Source organism: Moschus berezovskii, chromosome 20 (genome assembly GCF_049115385.1).
Source record: "Moschus berezovskii isolate FMDL1 chromosome 20, NW_MosBer_1.0, whole genome shotgun sequence".
Lineage (NCBI taxonomy): Eukaryota > Metazoa > Chordata > Mammalia > Artiodactyla > Moschidae > Moschus > Moschus berezovskii.
Window position 1 is genome coordinate 58,387,577 of NC_142479.1, and position 21,543 is coordinate 58,409,119.

General features: G+C 46.2%; 1 protein-coding gene across 2 annotated transcripts in view; it reads left to right on the top strand.

Moving 5' to 3' along the window:
• ITGB3 (integrin subunit beta 3) overlaps positions 1–21,543 on the top strand; it is a 63,855-nt gene that overhangs the window by 22,251 nt on the left and 20,061 nt on the right. For both annotated transcript variants that reach the window (XM_055408140.2, XM_088829188.1), the window contains exons 3-10: positions 9,171–9,366; positions 10,760–11,012; positions 12,953–13,115; positions 13,755–13,916; positions 16,251–16,346; positions 16,758–16,847; positions 17,557–17,691; positions 19,261–19,690. In XM_055408140.2, coding sequence (XP_055264115.2) covers positions 9,171–9,366; positions 10,760–11,012; positions 12,953–13,115; positions 13,755–13,916; positions 16,251–16,346; positions 16,758–16,847; positions 17,557–17,691; positions 19,261–19,690 — 1,525 coding nt within the window. The remainder of the gene's footprint in view (positions 1–9,170; positions 9,367–10,759; positions 11,013–12,952; positions 13,116–13,754; positions 13,917–16,250; positions 16,347–16,757; positions 16,848–17,556; positions 17,692–19,260; positions 19,691–21,543) is intronic.

Sequence of the window (21,543 nt, forward strand, 5' to 3'; positions counted from 1 at the left end):
AAACTAGATCCCACATGCTGCAACTGTAGATCTCACATGCCGCAAAGATGTTCGGAGATCCCATTTGCTGCAACTCTGACCCCACACAGCCAAATCAATAAATATTTAAAAAGTAGTAGTTAAAATGGCAACAGTAGAAAAGAGTTACCTATTTGAATTTATTGTTTCTGTGTGTTAAGTTGCTTTGCTACTGCTGCTAAGTCACTTCAGTCGTGTCCGACTCTGTGTGACCCCATAGACGGAAGCCCACCAGGCTCCCCTGTCCCTGGGATTCTCCAGGCAAGAACACTGGAATGGGTTGCCATTTCCTCCTCCGATGTGTGAAAGTGAAGTCGCTCAGTTGTGTCCAACCCTTAGTGACCCCACGGACTGCAGCCTACCAGGTTCCTCCATCCATGGGATTTTCTAGGCAAGAGTACTGGAGAGGGGTGCCATTGCCTTCTCCATAAGTTGCTTTAGTTGTGCCCAACTCTGTGGACTGATGCTGAAGCTGAAGCTCCAACATTTTGGCCACCTGATAGGAAGAACTGACTCATTGGAAAAGACCCTGATGCTTGGAAAGATTGAAGGCAGAGAGAGAAGGGGACAACAGAGGATGACATGGTTGGATGGTATCACCGACTAGACGGACATGAATTTGAGCAGGCTCTGGGAGTTGGTGATGGACAGGGAAGCCAGATGTGCTGCAGTCCATGGGGTCACAAAGAGTGGGTCATGACTGAGTGACTGAACTGAAGTGAACTGAACTGTGCAACCCTATGGACTATAGCCTGCTAGGCTCTTCTGTTCAAGGGATTCTCCAGGCAAGAATACTGAAGTGGGTTGCCATGTGCTCCTCTAGGGGATCTTCCTGATCCATGGATTGAACCCGAGCCTCTTCCATCTATCTCCTGCATTGGCAGGTCGGTTCTTTACCACTAGCACCACCTGGAAAGCCCTTGTTTATATCAGATCAAAAGGACTTGAGTATATAGGACTTACACTGAGATTTTTACATCTTGAAAGTGTTTCCTGTTCACAGTTTTATTTTATCCCCTGACCAGCCCTGTGAAATAAGTAAAATAATGACAGCTATTCACACTGTACTTCCCCGGTTTCTAAAATGGGATTAATGGAGAATGGGACTAACAGCATGTGTCATTCTCCCAGGAGAGGGTGGGAATTCAGCTCATACAGAACGTGGGCTGGAGCCTCCCACCTCTGTTCTCCAACCCTTTCCCTGGGTCTGGGTTATTTTTGCCCTTTTTGTGTAACATCTGGTTTCACTAGGAACTGGAACTTGACCACTCCTCTCCGCCTCCTTCCAGCTTTCTCTGTGAGTCACCTGCATGCATTCCTTCTACCTGCTCAGCCTGGGTTATTAGGACAGGGAATGGAGCCCAAGTGTGTTGAGGTCACTGCCTTGGTGTGCTTCTGGGACAGCAAGCTCTCAGGGAGAGGGTGGCCAAGGAGCAGCCCTGTTAGGTTCCTGACCTGTGATGTCAGCGACCACGGAGGGAGGGGAGGAGACAGTTTTTGTTTCTTAGTGTTTAGATTTCTAAGGAAATTCATAACAAACCATAAGCACTGTCAGCAAGGCTTAGTACTTCAAACTTTCTTCTACTAAACACTGCCTCGTTAGAAAATGGGGGTCAGGAAACCCCCTCCAAAACATTTTCTCCCTTTATGATGGAGCTTGAAGATACCCGACAGCCTCGCTGTTCTCACTGTTCCCTGGGCTCTCCCTTCCCCCTCTCTCTTTCAGCATCTGTCTTAGTCCTGGAAAGGATCAGCAACAGGGCATCTTGGTCCATCCAGTCATTGCCTTTTTTGGAAGGTTTTCTGCCTGGGGCTTTGTGGGCAGCTGGAATCAGAGGTAGAGTAGGGAGTTTTGTGAGCAAGAAAGAGATTGCTTCCTGAGAGAGAAGTGTTGGGAGAGACAGGCAGGAGCAGGAAGAATTAGAACACAAAAGCGCTAAATGCTCATGAGTTCTCTCTGCCATTCTGTCCCCAGCTGAACTAGGAGAGTGGGACAGGATTTTCATCTCTCTGAGACTTGGAGGAGCTGTGATGTCCTGTTAGGATCTTTTGAACCAGGAAGGTTAAGTCTCGTGCGCTGTTTCCCGTTGCTGATGCCGTTTCTCTACCTCATACCCATGAAACTGAGAGAGTAAGAAGGAAGCTGCTGGCTTCCGGAAGCTCTGTCCGTGTTTTGCCTGGGCCAGGTTGGTGCTTGTGCCATTTGTCTTAGTCTGTTCAGGCTGTTGTAACAAAAATGCCATAGCCACAGTGGCTTAACAATAAACATTTATTTCTGACTATTCTGGAGGCTAGAAAGTCTAAGATTGAGGTATCAGCAAATTCAGCATCTCCTCACTATGTCCTCAAATGGCAAAAGAGGACAGGGAACTTTTATTTTTCCTTCAATTTTTGGCCATACCTCTCAGCATGTGGGATCTTAGTTTCCTGAACAGGGATCAAACCTGCATCCCCTGCTTTGGAAGGTGGAGTCTTAACCACTGGACCGCCTGGGAAGTCCGCCAGGGAGCACTCTGGGGCCTCTTTTGTAAGGGCACAATACCTTTCATGAGGGCTCCCCCTCATGATCTATCACCTCCCAAGCCCCCACCTCCTAATACCATCATATTGGTGGTAAGGGTTTAGTGTATGAATTCTGGGGGGATGCAGACATTCAGTCTATAGCACTGTTGGTGTTGTTCATGGTCCCATCCATGCGGGGAAGCCCTTCTGCCTATTAGAGGAGGGCTGGGCAGGAGAGTTCAGTTCAGTTCAGTCTCTCAGTCATGTCCGACTCTTTGTGACCCCATGAATCGCAGCACTCCAGGCCTCCCTGTCCATCACCAACTCCGGGAGTTTACCCAAACTCATGTCCATTGAGTCAGTGATGCCATCCAACCATCTCATCCTCTTTGTCCCCTTCTCCTTCTGTCCTCAATCTTTCCCAGCATCAGGGTCTTTTCAAATGAGTCAGCTGTCCGCATCAGGTGGCCAAAGTGTTGGAGTTTCAGCTTCAACATCAGTCCTTCCAATGAACACCCAGGACTGATCACCTTTAGGATGGACTGGTTGGATCTCCTTGCTATCCAAGGGACTCTCTAGAGTCTTCTCCAACATCACAGTTCAAAAGCATCAATTCTTTGGCACACTGCTTTCTTTATAGTCCAACTCTCACATCCATACATGACCACTGGAAAAACCATAGCCTTGACTAGACGGACCTTGATTGGCAAAGTAACGTCTCTGCTTTTTAATATGCTGTCTAGGTTGGTCATAACTTTCCTTCCAAGGAGTAAGCGTCTTTTAATTTCATGGCTGCAGTCACCATCTGCAGTGATTTTGGAGCCCCCCCAAAATAAAGTCAGCCACTGTTTCCGCTGTTTCCCCATCTATTTGCCATGAAGTGATGGGACTGGATGCCATGATCTTAGTTTTCTGAATGTTGAGCTTTAAGCCAACTTTTTCACTCTCCTCTTTCACTTTCATCAAGAGGTATTTTAGTTCTTCTTCACTTTCTGCCATAAGGGTGGTGTCTTCTGCATATCTGAGGTTATTGATATTTCTTCCAGCAATCTTGATTCCAGCTTGTGCTTCTTCCAGCCCAGCGTTTCTCATGATATACTCTGCATATAAGTTAAATAAGCAGGGTGACAATATACAGCCTTGACGTACTCCTTTTCCTATTTGGAACCAGTCTGTTGTTCCATGTCCAGTTCTAACTGTTGCTTCCTGACCTGCATACAGGCTTCTCAAGAGGCAGGTCAGGTGGTCTGGTATGCCCATCTCTTTCAGAATTTTCCACAGTTTGTTGTGACCCACACAGTCAAAGGCTTTGGCAGAGTCAATAAAGCAGAAATAGAGTTTTTTCTGGAGCTCTCTTGCTTTTTCAATGATACAACGGATGTTGGCAATTTGATCTCTGGTTCCTCTGCCTTTTCTAAAACCTGCTTGAACATCTGGAAGTTCACGGTTCACGTATTACTGAAGCCTGTCTTGGAGAATTTTGAGCATTACTTTACTAGCGTGTGCGATAAGTGCAATTGTGCGGTAGTTTGAGCATTCTTTGGCATTGCCTTTCTTTGGGATTGGAATGAAAACTGACATTTTCCAGTTCTGTAGCCACTGCTTAGTTTTCCAAATTTGCTGGCATATTGAGTGCAGCACTTTCACAGCATCATCTTTCAGGATTTGAAATAGCTCAGCTGGAATGCCATCACCTCCACTAGCTTTGTTTGTAGTGATGACTTCACATTCCAGGATGTCTGGCTCTAGGTGAGTGATCACACCATCGTGATTATCTGGGTCATGAAGATCTTTTTTGTATAGTTCTTCTGTGTATTCTTGCTACCTCTGCTTAATATCTTCTGCTTCTGTTAGGTCCATACCATTTCTGTCCTTTATTGAGCCCATCTTTGCATGAAATGTTCCCTTGGTATCTCTAATTTTCTTGAAGAGATCTCTAGTCTTCCCCATTCTATTGTTTTCCTCTATTTCTTTGCATTGATCACTGAGAAAGGCTTTCTTATCTCTCCTTGCTATTCTTTGGAACTCTGCATTCAAATGGTTATATCTTTCCTTTTCTCCTTTGCTTTTCACTTCTCTTCTTTTCACAGCTATTTGTAAGGCCTCCTCAGGCAGGAGAGAGAGAAGAACTTCAAGCATCAGGAGAGGTTTTAGGCTGCAGATTCAGGATTTTCTGAATATGGATGGCTCCTTGTGGTTCAGTCTCTCTCCTGGAAACGTGGCTTCCAGTCCCCTGAGGGGCTGGGAAGGCAGGATATTACCTATCGGGGACCAGCCTCGATATGGCCCAGGGTATCCTTGGGATGAACGGCATCGGCGTCAGCGAGAGAGAGAGAGAAAGAGAAAGAGAGAGAGAGCGCCAGGGGCTGATGATTCCTTGGTTTACGCAGGAAACCAATAAAACCCCAGTACGGGGTTTGCTCTGTTTACCTAGGCCGCAGGCGCCCTCTCGAATCACTGGAGGTACCCCACCAGGGCATCCCCTCAAGTGGGTCTTAGAAGCCCAGGCAGGTAAGTAAACGCAGAGGGCCCAGCGCTCCAAGGATCTCAACGAGAAAAAGGAGAATAGAGAAAAGGACGGAAAAAGAAAAAGAACGACACGGGGAGACCAAGCTTCAGTGAGCAAGGCCCAAAACTTTATTTTCCAGTGCTACTCTTATACCCTAAATTGTGCACATAAAAAATAGAGAAAAGGAGGTATAGAGTCACGCCAAAATCACGCGGGGTCAGCAGTCTTGACCCTTATCAGGATTGGGGCTTATTTTTGCATGTCTCGTGATATACAAAAGTTTTAGGTGGTTTACATCATCTTCTGGCCAGGAGGCCTGCTAACAGTTTATGGGCCTCTCTCCTAACAAAGGTTAGGTAGCTAGAAAAAGGCTTATATTCTTTTAAGGTAATTTTCCTAAAGTCAGGCTCTATTCTCCAAAGACACATGACAAAGTTACATTCCTATAAGGCAAGGGTGTAGTGAGCCACAAGAAAGGAATTTATTAACTTAAGATCTGATGTGGTTAAATCAAAGGCTACTACTTATTTTCTCTATATGTGATTAATATATTTCCAAGGATATAATAGATAGAGGAAACTTTGCAGCAAGCATTGATTCAACAATGAAATCTTTTTTAGTACTGTTCTAGTGATTTTAACTTCTTCAACAAATTCCTGTATTTTAGAATATTAGGCTTTCTGTCCTTGCATGGCTGGGAGGCTGTAAATAGTCACACTCGTAGTTGTAAGAGCCCGGACAAACTTGTCAGGCAAGTTAGAAAGCTATCAGAGGGACTTGGATTGGAACACTCCTATTAAGCCGAGGAGAACTTTTTAACTACAGCTCTGAATTAATGTTTTCAGAGAAAGGTGGTTGGGGGGAAGCCCCCGTAAGTATTAGAGGACTTGGTAAGAGGCGTAAGATAGTAAGGCAGTTAGACTCCAGTTTTCTTTGGGGTAGATGCTCAGGTAAGTCCAGGGGGTTCCTCGAGTCCTGATTAGCCTTTGCCCGTCAGGCCTCTTCCCCAATTGACCTTTGCCACGGGTAGGATTTCCCTCGCTGGCTCCCGGCAATTACCTATCCATCCCACACCTCCCGTATCCCCATCTAGCATTCTGTTCCCTATCCGCGGCATTCTCAAGTGGAGCTCTTCCCAGGACACTCTTCCACAGTCCTGATTCTCTGCCTTGATTCCTGCTCTCCATGGAATGTAATACAGCTTACCATTTCATCAGGTTAATCACAGTCAGGCCATCTAGTCAGCATCTCACGTCTGCCCCTTCTGAGCTCTGCAACTCTGGGCAAATTACCTATTTTCTCCAAATCTTTGATTTCTTACTTGTTAAGATTGGGTTCCTCACTTGTGAAACCTCCAAGCCTCAGGTTTGTAATTTGTAAAAAATCAATAGTTCCAGCATTATAGAACTGTGATCAGAAAGACTGCAATATTCCACACCCACAACGCTTCTTTCAGTGCCTGACATGCAGTGTGTGTGTGTGTGTGTGTGTGTGTGTGTGTGTGTGTGAGTCACTCAGTCACGTCTGACTCTTTGCGACCCCATGGACTGTAGCCTGGCTGCTCCAGGCAAGAATACTGGAGTGGGTTGCCATTTCCTTCTCCAGGGGATCTTCCTGACCCAGGGATCGAACCCAGGTCTCCTGCACTGCTGGCAGATTCTTTACTGTCTGCGCCACCAGGAAAGTTACAGGTCAAAGAGTTTGTGTTGTGTGGTTGTCACTTTAAAATGCACAGTGAAGACCGTCGAGAAGCAAGGCCACTGTTTCTTCTGCAGAGACCATGGTCTGGCTCTGAGGATGTCCCTCCATGCGTGAGTGTGCCCCAGCCCCAGCCTCGGGACAAGGCCCCAGCCCTAGAGGTGGAGGCTGACGGTGAGCTTGGTGGTGTCTTGGTTCCGTGTGAAAGAGATCAGATTTCATCATTTTAAGACGCTAATGACGTGCAGTACATACTCCATAAATGTTAACATGTTGTTCTGGGATGTCGGTGTGGGTTATTCAGCTGCCTTCTGAAAGTGGTTGTGAGAGGGGGTGGCTGGGGGTGTGGGGGATTGTTGGACTGAAGGCCTAGATGTTGTGAAATAGGTCTCAGGAGAGGTTTTCTAGCTTCCCAGGCAGTCCCCCAACAAGGCTGGCAAGAAGCCCTCATGGGCTTGTGTCCACACAGTGCTGGCTAAGTTTGCTGAATGTCAGAGGAGGAAGGGACTGAAAGCTTCATGTCATCTAAGCCCTCTGACAAGGGTGGGCTCAGTGGAGGAAATGACTTATCTGAGGTCACGTGGCTGGTTAGTGGCATACCTAGGATCAAACCCATTTACTGATTTCTAGTGTCTTTTCCAACACAGCATGTCCTCCTGTTCAGTGCTTGGGTGGAAACACACACAGAGCTCCAGAGGGTGTGGGACACATTCCAGGGTGTTTGGAAGGGTGCTCAGCCTGCCCTTTGGCCAGCATGAGGGAGGAAGCTGAAAATGATAGAACAGTCTCTGGTTAGTGGCCTGACATCATGGGATTTGCCCAAGCATGTGAAGTTTATTCATAATTAATTTATCCAGGAACTATTTATAGAACGTCTTACAATAATAGCTAACTTTTATCGAGCACTTACCCTGTGGCAGGCACTGTACCCTGTGTTTTACAGGTACTGCCTTATATTGCTGTCCTGTAGAATATCCTTGTGAAGGTGGGGCTGTTATTATTTTCATGTTCTATATAATGAAGCAAGGCCTGGAGAGTTTAGGTCACATGCCCCAGTAACTAGCTAGTAAGAGGCAATGCTGAGTTGTGATCTCAGCCAATCTGTGCTCTGAGCTCCTACTCTCTGCTCTCTCCCTGTATCCTCCCCATCACCTTGGTGGCCAGCCTCAGATTGGGTGCTGGGAATAGAGGGGAAAGGAGATACACATGATCCCTGCTCTCATGGGTCTCACACCCCAGCAGTGTCTTAGCACAGTGGCTTCCAAACTGTTTTGACCCTGATTTACAGAAAGTACATCATCTTCCTTTCTTTCATTTTTATTGGAGTATAATTGCTTTACAATGTTGTGTTAGTTTTTGCTGTACAACCATGTGAATCAGTTATATATATACATATATCCCTTCTCTCTTGGCCTCCCTCCCACCCACCCCTCATTACAGAGCACTGAGCTGAGCTTCCTGTGCTTTATGGGTTCCTACTAGCTAGCTATTTTACACATGGTAGTGTATATGTCAATCCTACTCTCCCAATTTGTCCCACCCTCTGCTTCCCCAACTGTGTCCGCATGTCTGTTCTCTATGTTTGCGTCTCTATTCCTGCCCTGGGAATTGGTTCATCTGTACCATTTTTCTAGATACATATATGCCTTGATATATGATATTTTTTTTCTCTTACTTCACTCTGTATGACAGGCTCTAGGTCCATCCATATCCCTACAAATTACCCAATTTTGTTTATGTCTGAGTAATATTCCACAGTATATGTGTACCATATTTATACAATTTATACCTCACTTCCCAATATATAAACCTTTCACAAGATAATATTTACTTTTACTGCTTATATACTTTGATACTTTCTACTCTGTTGTGTTGTTGTTTAGTTGCTAAGTTGTTTCTGACTCTTTTGGGACACAATGGACTGTAGCTCACCAGGCTCCTCTATCCATGGGATTTCCCAGCAAGAATGCTGGAGTGGGTCACTGTTTCATTCTGCAGGGTATCTTCCTGACCCAGTGATCAAACTCCTGTATTGCAGGCAGATTCTTTACCACTGAGCTACCTGGGAAACCATTCTGTTATGTTGCATTTTACTTAATTAATGGGTGGTTGAAACCTACTATGTTGATTTTTCCGACCCACAGGTAGGTTGCATTTTACAGTTTGAAAAACTGCCCAATAGGTGTCTTATTGTTCTGTCCCTCTTCTTACCTGCCAATCCAAGAACAGACACTCCTCTAGCCTTTCTGATGCCTCAATTTCCCTATTCTGTACAACAGGCCTAGGTACTGTCTTAGGAAGGACCACACACATTCATTGATGTTGGTTTAGCTCCAAAGTGCTGGGTAACCTCTAGGCGGTCGGGAGGTGGCAGAGGCTGCAGGAAGCAGAGAACCACCATTGGTCTGATCACAGGACTTGCCCCTGGACTGCTGTCTTACAGGCGCTGCCTCCAGGCTCGCCCCGCTGTAACCTGAAGGAGAACCTGCTGAAGGATAACTGCGCCCCGGAGTCCATTGAGTTCCCAATCAGTGAGGCCAGAATCCTGGAGGCCAGGCCCCTCAGTGACAAGGGCACTGGAGACAGCTCCCAGATTACCCAAGTCAGTCCCCAGAGGATTGCCCTCCGCCTACGGCCAGGTAGGGAGCCTGTGGATGTGGCTCATGAGGAAATTGTGATGGGAAGAGAAGGATGTGGGAGGAGGTGTGAGCAGGAGAATGGAAGAAAATGGAAAGCTTGGGGACCTGGAGTCCGAAGATCGGAGTTTGAATCTTGACTCTTCCATAGATTAGCTATTTGACCTCGGGAAAGTTATTTAACCCTGCTAACATTGTGATGTTTAGTCGCTAGGTCATGTCCCACTCTCTGTGACCCCATGTAGCCCACCAGGATCCTGTGTCCATGGGGTTTTCTAGGCAAGAGTACTGGAGTGGCTTGCCATAAAAATGTCTGTTTCTTCTTTTCCTCAATGTCTGTTTTACCCAGTACATAGCTTTCTCTTGGGGCTCAAATGATATATAAGATGAGGAAGCAGTTTATAAGCCCCATTTTCCATGTGAGATTGAGGCAAGGCCATGTATAGGGGCAGAGAAAATAGAGGTAGGAGACCTTCAGAGGGGGTAAGGACTAGGCTAAGAAACAGGCTTTTCGAAGCACTGATATTGACTTTCCAATTAAATCAAGAATTTAAGAAAGAGCGTTTTATGTGCAAGGCATGTGTTAGGTACTGTGCAATTCAGAGAAGAGTGGAACATAGTTCCTCCCTTTAAAGAGTCCAGAGTGTAATAACTGCCAACACTTCTGTGATCCTGGGTGGTAAACCCTTGGGACCCAGGGATTAGACAGACGGGGATTTAGAGACAGTGAAGACTTTTAGAATGGAAAAGAAGAGGTTAAAAATAGGAGAGTTAGGAGATTGAAAGAGTAATAGAATTGCAAGGGGAGAGGAATTGCAAGTTTGGTTTGCTCAAGAAATTACTTCAGGGAATTCCTGGTGGTTCAGTGGTTAGAACTTCTCACTTTTACTGTGGTGGCCTGGGTTCAGTCCCTGGTCAGGGAACTAAGATCCCATAAGCCACATGGCACAGCAAAAAAAAAAAAAAAAAGTTGCTTTATCCTAAATATATCCAAAGGCTTCCCTGATAGCTCAGCTAGTAAAGAATCCACCTGCAATGCAGGAGACTCTGGTTCCATTCCTGGGTCAGAAAGATCCCCTGGAGAAAGGATAGGCTACCCACTCCAGTATTCATGGGCTTCCCTGGTGGTTAGATGGTAAAGAATCTACCTATGGGAGACCTGGGTTTGATTTCTGGGTTGGGAAGATCCCCTGAAGGAGGACACAGCAACCCACTCCAGTATTCTTGCCTGGAGAATCCCATGGGCAGAGGATCCTGGCAGGCTACAATCTACAGGGTGGCAAAGAGTCAGACATGACTGAGTGACTAAGCACAGCACAGCCCAGCAAATATGTCCAAATCTGCTTAAGTCTTAGAGGAAGAAGAGGAGAAGACTTAATGTCCTTCTGCCTTACAGATGATTCGAAGATTTTCTCCGTCCAAGTTCGGCAGGTGGAAGATTACCCTGTGGACATCTACTACTTAATGGACTTGTCTTACTCCATGAAGGATGACCTCCGGAACATCCAGAACCTGGGTACCAAGCTGGCTTCCCAGATGCGTAAGCTCACCAGTAACCTGCGGATTGGCTTCGGGGCCTTTGTGGACAAGCCTGTGTCACCATACATGTATATTTCTCCACCAGAGGCCATCAGAAACCCTTGCTATGAGTAAGTCTGTCCTGTAGAAGCCAGGATAGCATCTCTTCCCATTGCCCCAGATATGCCCAAGTCCTGCTCCTTATTTCTACCTCCAGGTTGGCTTTGTTGGCTGCCTTCTGGCCAGATTGTTTCTCCTCTTTACCAAGGTCTCCCTGTCTGGCAAGCGGGCCAACCCACTTACTGTGTTAATAGTTAATAATAAACCAAAATTATTAATAATAAACAAAGATATTTGGAGACCTAGAAAGGAAATTCATTAGCTTTATGGTCTAGGTCACAAATAAATAGTAGACAAGAGAGAATAAAAGAGAAATGAGACCAAACGTAGAGAGGGAACTTTATGGATAAGTAAATAGAGGAGTTATGATTTCAGAATGATTGATTCCATTGTTATTGTCCTCCTTATCTAGAAGATGGGTCCTACAGAGTTAAAATGTAAGGAATTAAGTCCTTGAGGAATATAAAAGAGTGGAAATGATATTTACTGAACCATCTAGCATAAATGGATATGTCCCTACTTTGAGACTTTGGCTTACAATTGAATGGTTTCTTTATTTAATTGGTGGAGAGACTATGCAAATTAATGGATTATAATTTAAAATAATGGTTATCAAGTCTGACAGGGTACAGCTTTACTTTTTAGATTTGAGAGTTATGTGGGTTGTAAGTTTACCTAGTAAGGATATCAACCATGAGTTAAAGAAATAATCCAATGGAGTGGGGACAGAAATACTCCTGTTTGACACAGAGCTATCAATTTATTGATAGCTCAGAGACATAAGGTTATTGATGAACTTTTGCTTATTGTTATGTTAATGTTACTTTAGAGAAGTGTTGAGTATAAGGTGTTAGCAATAGCAACCAGAGCCTCACTCTGATCTGAGAACCTTCCCCATGTTAACTCACTTAAACCTTACAACTAAAAGATGCTTGCTCCTTGGAAGAAAAGCTATGACAAACCTAGACAGTGTATTAAAAGGCAGAGATATTACTTTGCCAACAAAGGTCCGTATAGTCAAAAAAGTGTATAATCAAAGCTATGGTTTTTCCAGTAGTCATGTATGGATGTGAGAGTTGGTCCATAAAGAAGGTTGAGTGCCAAAGAATTTATGCTTTCAAACTGTGGTGTTGGAGAAGACTCTTGAGACTCCTTTGGACAGCAAGGAGATCAAACCTGTCAATCCTAAAGGAAATCAGTCCTGAATATTCATTGGAAGGACTGATGCTGAAGCTCCAATACTTTGGCCACCTGATGCGAAGAGCTGGCTCATTGGAAAAGACCATGATGCTGGAAAGATTGAAGGCAGAAGGAGAAGGGGACAACAGGGGATTTGATGGTTAGATGGCATCACTGACTCAATGGATATGAGTTTGAGCAAGCTCTGGGAGTTGGTGATGGATAGGGAAGCCTGGGTGTTGCAGTCCACGGGGTTGCAAAGAGTTGGACACAACTGAGTGACTGAACAACAAGGCTTCACAGCAATCCTTACTAGATATCATGTCCCCATTTGTTTTATAGGTAAGGTATAGAGAAGCTTGCCTAGGGTTCCATGACTAGTAAGTCAAGGAACTAGGATTTGAATCAAGCCAGTCTGGTTCCACAGTTCACTCTCTTAACCTCTGAGCTAGGTAGAGGTTAGTTCAATGTGATGCCTAGGTAATTTGAAGGGTTTAGAGTCTAAACTCTCTGGATAATTCTAGCTGCATAGAACTGGACTGGGCATACCACTTTCCACATCTCTCTCCCTCTTTTCCCTCCCACTCCCCAGGCAGTGTTTTCTCCACCCCTATCCCTGGCTACACCACGTGGCATGTGAGATCCCTTAGTTCCCTGACCAGGGATCGAACCTGCATTCCCTGTATTGGAAGCACTGGACTGCCAGGGAAGTCCCCCTCCCTGCAATCTTTTCTGTCAGATGTCTGTTTAAATCATCTCCTTCCCTCCCTAGTATGAAGGCTTCCTGTTTGCCCATGTTTGGCTACAAACATGTGCTGACACTAACTGACCAGGTGACCCGCTTCAATGAGGAGGTGAAGAAGCAGAGTGTGTCACGGAACCGAGATGCCCCAGAGGGTGGTTTTGATGCCATCATGCAGGCTACCGTCTGTGATGTGAGTTTGGAGGGTGTGGAGTGCCAGGTGTGGTTGGTGCAGATCAAAATGGGGAGGAAGTGGCTCAGCGGTGGGGATTTCTGGGTGAAATACAAGATAGGAACTAAGCAGAGCTTTGTACAGTATGAGCAACACATGTTGCTGCTGATAAACAACCTCTGCTTGTATTTGCTCCCTGGCCAGAGCTGATATTTTTTTGAACCTTAGGGGACCCAGATGCTTACTGGGGAGATGCTTACACTTCCCCACCTTCTCTGGAAGTGTATCTGAGTCCAGGCTGGGTTCACTTAGCCTTAGCAAAGTGGGCAGATGTTCAGGCAAGATTTCTTCTAGCCCAGCCCAGCTCTGCAGATGCAGGTGGGTTTCTGGATGGGCCGTGTGATTCTCATTGAAGAAGTTCTATTTGGAGATGAAGTAGGTGTCTTTCAGCTGCTTGAACTAGTGAGCTCTGAGACTGTTTTTCTAAGAGAACAGAAACTGTTGAGTTGGAAAGCTCCAGCCTGTGTTCCAAGGACTGGGACTGAGGCCATTCTCCAGCCCATGTCTAGCCCTTCAGATTGGGAACTCCTTGGGTCTTTGTTTTGTACCAGTGACATAGCTAAAGTTGCTGTCTTTCACCTTTTTTTTTTTTTTAAACAGGAGAAGATTGGCTGGAGGAATGATGCCTCCCACTTGCTGGTGTTTACCACTGATGCCAAGACCCATATAGCGCTGGATGGAAGGCTGGCAGGCATCGTCCAGCCCAATGATGGGCAGTGTCATGTGGGCAGTGACAACCATTATTCTGCCTCCACCACCATGGTGAGACTCTGTTTTCCACTTATGATTCCTATTCACTATGGCCGGGACTGCCCTAACTCAGGCAGAGTCTTTGTGTGAGTATGAACATGACAGGCCTTCCTCTTGGCAAGTTGCAGGGCTCTTTGCAGTCTGTCTTCATCCAGGGTACAACCTGCACAACCATAAAAGGGTCCTGGCTGGGGTCAGTGTTACTGCTACCCCCACTGCCTCCAGCACCCGCTGCAGCCTCATGGCATCCAGAATGGACCCGGAGGACTTTTACATGTTCAGCTGGAAAGCATGGCCATCCTGTCGTTGTGTACAAACTAGCTCCTTCTTGGAGCATCGTGCTCTCTGTGGTTATTGGAAGAAGACAGAGGAAAAAGAGACAAAGCCTGGCCAACCATGGCGAGCCAGCCCTGCGAGGAAAGGATAAAGGGCTCAGAGTCATTCAGCTGGAATACAAGGGCTCAGTTCAGTTCAGTTCAGTCGCTCAGTCGTGTCCGACTCTTTGCGACCCCATGAATCACAGCACGCCAGGCCTCCCTGTCCATCACCAACTCCCGGAGTACACTCAAACTCATGTCCACAGAGTCAGTGATGCCATCCAGCCATCTCATTCTCCGTCGTCCCCTTCTCCTCCCGCCCCCAACCTTTCCCAGCATCAGAGTCTTTTCCAGTGAGTCAACTCGTCGCATGAGGTGGCCAAAGTATTGCAGTTTCAGCTTTAGCATCAGTCCCTCCAATGAACATCCAGGATTGATCTCCCTTAGAATGGACTGGTTGGATCTCCTTGCAGTATAAGGGACTCTCAAGAGTCTTCTCCAGCACCACAGTTCAAAAGCATCGATTCTTCGGCGATCAGCCTTCTTCACAGTCCAACTCTCACATCCATACATGACCATGGGAAAAACCATTGCCTTGACTAGACGGATACAAGGGCTAAAGGATGGTTTAGCTGATACATGAGAACACTTTTTAAAGTTGAAAACTAAAAAAAAATTATTATTATTTTTTAATACAGAAAACCCTTAAAGATATTTTATTTATTTATTTGGCCGCATCGGGTCTCAGTTGCAGCACTTAGATCTTTGAGTTTCATGGCGGCATATGAACTCTTAGTTGCAGCATGTGGGATCTTAGTTCCCTGACCAGGGATTGGACCCAGGGCCCCTGCATGGAGACGTGGGTTCGATCCCTGGATTGGGAAGATTCTTTGGTGGAGAGTATGGCAACCCACTCCAGTATTCTTGCCTGGAGAATTCCATGGATGGAGGAGCCTGGCGGGCTACAGTCCATGGGGTAGCAAAGAATTAGACACAACTGAAGCGACTGAACACATACACACTAAGCATGCCCTCACTGGGGTTGGAGAATGTTTACAAGACTATATAATGTCCTGCTCTTAAAGAGTTTTTGGTTTAGTCTAGAAGATGCTGCTGCTGCTGCTGAGTCACTTCAGTCGTGTCCGACTCTGTGTGACCCCTTAGACGGAAGCCCACCAGGCTCCCCCGTCCCTGGGATTCTCCATTCAAGAACACTGGAGTGGGTTGCCATTTCCTTCTCCAATGTGTGAAAGTGAAAAGTGAAAGTGAAGTCGCTCAGTCGTGTCCGACCCTTAGCGATCCCACGGACTGCAGCCTACCAGGCTCCTCCATCCATGGGATTTTCTAGGCAAGAGTACTGGAGTGGCTTGCCATTGCCTTCTCCGAGTCTAGAAGATATGGTACCAATAACAGAAGGTGCATGATTAATGCTAACTAGGTGAAACATTTGATAAAGGCTTTAGGTATTCAAAAGAAGAAAGCTCATCGTGAGCTGGGGTGGTCAAGGAAGGCCTCCTGGAGAAGGTGAGACCTGAGCTGGATCCTAAGGAAGGATTAGGGTTAACAAAAAGAAGTTCACTTCAGGTGGGAGAAAGACAGGGGGCCAGATCGGTGGTGAGTGAAAGCGGGAGAGAGGTTGCATGATGACTGGAAAGGAAGGCTGAGATCACACGGCACAGTACTGTGAACACCAAGCCAAGGCATTCGTCAGGAGCCACAAAACAGGCTCCTTCAAAACGACGAGGCCTGGCAGTACCTGCTCCAGGAAGCTGCTCCTTGGTGTGGATGCTTCAAATCTGAGTAAGAAGAAAGAGGTGTTTAGTTTTGATACTACAAGCCTGTATCTCTTCATCTGTCCCGAGTTCACACCTAGTTTGTGTTTGCTTCTCATTGTCATGGGGTGAAAATGTTTAAGCCCCACCACTGTCTGGGCCATTTCCCAAATCAACCAAGTCCTAAGGTTTAGAATCTAGGAATGTATGTGAATAGACTTCTTCTTAACTAATCTCCACATCCTCCCTTTTTACAGGATTATCCCTCCTTGGGGTTGATGACTGAGAAGCTATCCCAGAAAAACATCAATTTGATCTTTGCAGTGACTGAAAGTGTAGTCAATCTCTACCAGGTGACTATACCTTCGGGGCTTCCTGGAGTGGGAGTGGGGTCTGTGATGGGTGGACCTATCTCAGGGAACCAACCATGACTACCTTTGGCCATGGTCCCCAGTCAGGAAAGACCTGGGAGCTAATGATTACTTTTGGTGAACCTCTCTCCTCCAACCTTGAACCTAGCAGGATGGGTATGTTGACGTTTGCAGTGGTGGAGGGGAGTAATTTAGTGGGAAGAGGGGTGTGAGAAGTTCTCTGTAATTTTTCTCAGGGCTGAAAAACTGCTAGATATATTCCTGGCAGTGATAAGTAAAATATCACATCCCTCCCTCAAGTTTCGTTTCAAGACCCTCCATCTATTTGGGGAGGGCTTTTGGAGACTACCACCCTTATCAGTCGTCCCTAGACATCTTTGTCTTCTTTTCTAGAACTATAGTGAGCTCATCCCAGGGACCACAGTAGGGGTTCTGTCTACTGATTCCAGCAATGTTCTTCAGCTCATTGTGGATGCTTATGGGGTAAGTGTCTTACACTGGGAATGGACCTGCTAAGAGTCTGCTGCATTTGGCGTTACCCAGGAGGCCTCAGATTTGGGAGTCCTGGCAGCTAGTCCACCATGCAGCCTTGACTGCCTTCTTCTTTTTCTTCCACAGGCTGGATGATAGGCAGCATTGGGAGGAATGCAGCCTTCTGCAACAGACATGGCTCAGGAGGGGATGGAGGGAGCCATAGGAACAATAGGGGAACTGTTTAGAGAAGGTGAAATGGAAGGAGGCAATGGGGATGATGTTAAGGAGCAGGACCCTGAAACTGGGAGTGGGTGCAGGCTGAGGGAGAGCTGGGCTCCAACAACAATGGACATAGGGAGCTGAATTATGGGGAATGTGAGGCTGATGAAAAATTAGGTAGAAAGTGGTACCACCCAAGGCGACCAGTATCAGCACTCCTTTCTTGCAAGTCCGTGAGTCCTGCAGGAGGGCACAGCTGGTTTAGATTTTACCCAGACTCCTAGACACAAGTAGAGAAAGAGCGATAACAGGTCTTGGGCTGGAAGGTTAGTAAGATACAGGCTCCTAGGGATGCTGTGGCAGCTGGCAGGTGGACCTCAGCATTTAGCAGGGCAGGTGAGTCCAGGACCACCTGGTGGTTTTTGCTTGGGATGTAACTGGCCCCTACTTGTGTCCTCTCAGCCTGTTTTCTTGCCTTCTTTTGCCCTTTCTTGCTCAGAAAATCCGCTCTAAAGTAGAGCTGGAAGTGCGTGACCTCCCCGAGGAGCTGTCCTTATCCTTCAACGCCACCTGTCTCAACAATGAAGTCATCCCAGGCCTGAAGTCTTGTATCGGACTCAAGATTGGAGACACGGTGAGGTGGGCTGGACAGGGGCTGACGCTGCGGCTCTCACCTTGGCCTGTGCCCGGAACCTCTGTGGGCACCCACCCCTTCCTTCCCTGTACTTTCTTCCTGAGTGTCCTTACAAGTCAGATGTAACGGAGCTGCCAGGCTTTGCCTCCGAGGCTTCTGTTGCCTAAACTTTCTCCATTAAGCAACTTACCCATCAGGATTTTTCCTTGCATTTAGGTGACTGTTTATGCACAGTCGATTGCATATGATAATATTTCTTGCCTTCAGCCCCTTACCCGTCTCCCCCCTCCTCTAAGGTAATGCCTTTCTTTGCTTCACAACGTAAAATGGAAATGTCATCTGTAAATATTTATTGAGCCCTGACTTCGTGCCAGGCATTGTCCTAGCTGCTGAAGATTTGGCAGCAAACAGAATGGGCGAAAATACCCACCATCACGGAATTTCAGAATGCAAACGTTCATTTTGCCTGCTTAGCCCCTCTGCGGCTTTGCTTTCCTAGTGGTTGGTTCCCCTCAGCTTCTGCCTCAGGGGAGAGGGATGGTGAAAGGGGTGGGAAGAGAAGAGGGGCTTGTCTACAGTTACGTCCTCCATGTCTGTATCATTTAACGTCTATATGTCTGTCTGCGTCCATCCATCCCTCTTTCTGTCTGTATTCTAGGCACATGTGCACACATCCTAGTAACAGATATTGGCCTGAAACATGTTTAACTGCACAAGTGATGAAATGTTATATGGAAATTGAACAGGGACCTCCCTGGTGGTCTAGTGGTTATCACTGTGCTTCCACTGCAGGGCGCATGGTTTCGATCCCTGGTTGGGGAATTAAGATCTTGCATGCTGCAAGGCAGGACCAAAATAAATAAACAAATAAAAAAAAAACTATAAAGAAATTGAACAGTAGACTTTGAGCCTGTGGTTGGCCACTATGTGACACTGTATGGGTTAGGGTTAGGGTTACCATTGTTGTTGTTTAGTCGTTGTCACGTCTGATTCTTTTGTGACCCCATTGACTATAGTCCCGCCAGACTCCTCTGTCCATGGGATTTCCCAGGCAAGAATACTGAAGTGGGTTGCCATTCCTTCTCCAGGGGATCTTCTCCACCCAGGGACTGAACCCATGTCTCCTGCATCTCCTATATTGGCAGGCAGATTCTTTACCACTGAGCCACCCAGGAAGCCCCAGGGTTACCATACAATGCCACAAAATAGTGCTTTGGGTACCTTGATATTATGTAACCAGCTAGCTTAGCTGGCCAAGGCAGAGTGTTTATAAGATCATAGGTTCTGCTCTGCTTGAACTGGTTTATTTATTTATTTTAAAAAAGCTATCTCGTGATTATAAGCCATGTCTGCACCCAGCCAGCAGGTCACAATGGCAGAACTGTCCCCAGGCTCTTGCTTTGGCTTTGCAGACCCTGGTAGTGGCAAAGCTGAGGAACTTTGGCTTGCGGGGGACAGGACACCCAGTTTGAGTATTCCTGGGCAGGGCAGGGAACAGCTTCTTTCCCTCCAGGGCTGGAGTGTCAACAGGATCCCCTGTGTCTGAACACGGTCTTACTTTCCATCCAGGTGAGCTTCAGCATTGAGGCCAAAGTGCGTGGCTGTCCCCAGAAGAAGGAGAAGTCCTTCACCATCAAGCCTGTGGGCTTCAAAGACAGCCTCACCGTGCAGGTCACTTTTGACTGTGACTGTGCCTGCCAGGCCGAGGCTGAGCCTTATAGCCCCCGCTGCAACAATGGCAATGGGACCTTTGAGTGTGGGGTGTGCCGCTGTGGGCCCGGCTGGCTGGGGTCCCAGTGCGAGTGCTCGGAAGAGGACTACCGCCCCTCGCAGCAGGACGAGTGCAGCCCCCGGGAGGGCCAACCCATCTGCAGCCAGCGGGGCGAGTGTCTCTGTGGCCAGTGTGTCTGCCACAGCAGTGACTTTGGCAAGATCACGGGCAAGTACTGTGAGTGTGATGACTTCTCCTGTGTCCGCTACAAGGGGGAGATGTGCTCAGGTGAGTGGACTGCACATGCCTTCCATCCTGGCACCCACACACACTCACGCATCTGTAGCCTCTGGAAATGGATGCAGGCTATGGCTTGAGGTGGGCATAGGGTGGTTCAGGGGCAGAGGGAGCCAGTGGTGTTCCACTCCAAGGGCAGGAAACAGAAACGAGGTTCTCTTTAATTCCCCTCGGCTCCCTCTGTCCTTTCTTGAGGGACACAAGGAAGGAAATGAGTGTCTGCTTTCAGGGGGCTTCTCTCTGAAAAGAGGGTGAGAAACAGTGGGGAAAATTGAAAGTGAAGTTAGTTTTTTTCTTTTCTCTCATCTGCCCTTCAGCTCACCTTTTAAGTCACTCAATTCTAATCTTTTTGAAGATATGAATCAACCCCTTTTTTAAATTAAAAAAGTTTTTTTTTTTTTGCCACAGAAACTTGCCCCCCTCCCCTACATTGGAAGGGTGGAGTCTTAACCACTGGACCACCAGGAAAGTCCTCCAACCCTTTTTTTACTTAAAATAAAAAAAAAAAAAAAACACTGACTAATGATAATTAAAATTTTAGTATACATAGATTTGGAAACTACACGATGTCAGAATATGTAGTGAAGTTAGTAATGATTATTTTACATGAATTTATTTTTTCATCACACAACATGTGGGAAACAAGTAGTGTCTTTGCAAGATACTGGAGCACAATTTAATGAGCCAGTACACTTAGGAGAGTGACTGAAAACTAGTAAGCTCTTATTAAGTGTTGGTACTATTTTATTGTCACTGTTGGTATATTATTACTTTTTGTACTCTATCTCTCTACAGTCCAAAATGGTGGCTATTTAAATTTAAATGAATCAAGTTTAATTAAAGCTTAAGTACAAAGTTTAAATCAAATTAAATAAAAAAAATTAGTTTCTATGTTCCTCAGGAGCCGTGTATGGCTGGTTGTCACCATATTGCATAGCACAGATGTTTTTTGGGGATGCTGCCCCAGACAACCCCAGACTGCAGGCTGGGGATTATGAGTTTGAATCCTCCTACCTGTAGGATACTGAATTGTTGTCTACCTCATTACAAAATTCAGTCAAATCTGGAGGCCCATGATAATCTCAAGCTGGTTTCTCCTTACCCCAAAGCCCACTCCTGGGGTACTTCCCCAGCTAGAAGTCCAACTAAATTAACATAATCCTTATCTGCAGACATACTGACAACACCCCCAGAGGCAGTTAGGCAGTATGAGTTGTTCCTGAGCACTAAGGATACATTTTTGCTGGGCTGTAGTCACCGTGGCTTAATCCCCATTGTGAGAGATAGACTGAAGATGTCTGCAATTTGGTTGGGACCAGTTTGCAGTTGTATTGTGTGGCCAATCGAACAGAGATTATCATTGGCTTCTGGGGTGATCAAACCTATGACCCAGATTGGCTTCACTTGCACTGGGGTTCTAACCAGCAGAGCTAATCTACCTGTGTGTTCACTTTAACATTGGCCTTTAGGAAAGCTTGATGAAAAAGGTAAATGTGTGTCATTCTAAAGCATACCCAAGTAATATAAAAATGACTTCTATCTATTACCTACAATATTGTTTATGCAAATCAACAAAAGTTGAGAGACTGGAGAAAAATGATATCAGAGAAAAGGAATACTGTTCCTAGAATGTTAAAATGTTCAATTTGCTGTAGTATTTTATAGCATTTGAGCCTGATCAAATTAAATATTTTCTTATAACAAAAAATTGATATCAGAGAGATTAGGGGAAAGAGAGATCAGATATGCACAGACACACAGACACACCCAGCGATTTGAATTCAGGAGTGAGGTAGGAATTTCAGTTCCTTCGCACAGGGGTCCCCAACATCTGGGATCTAATG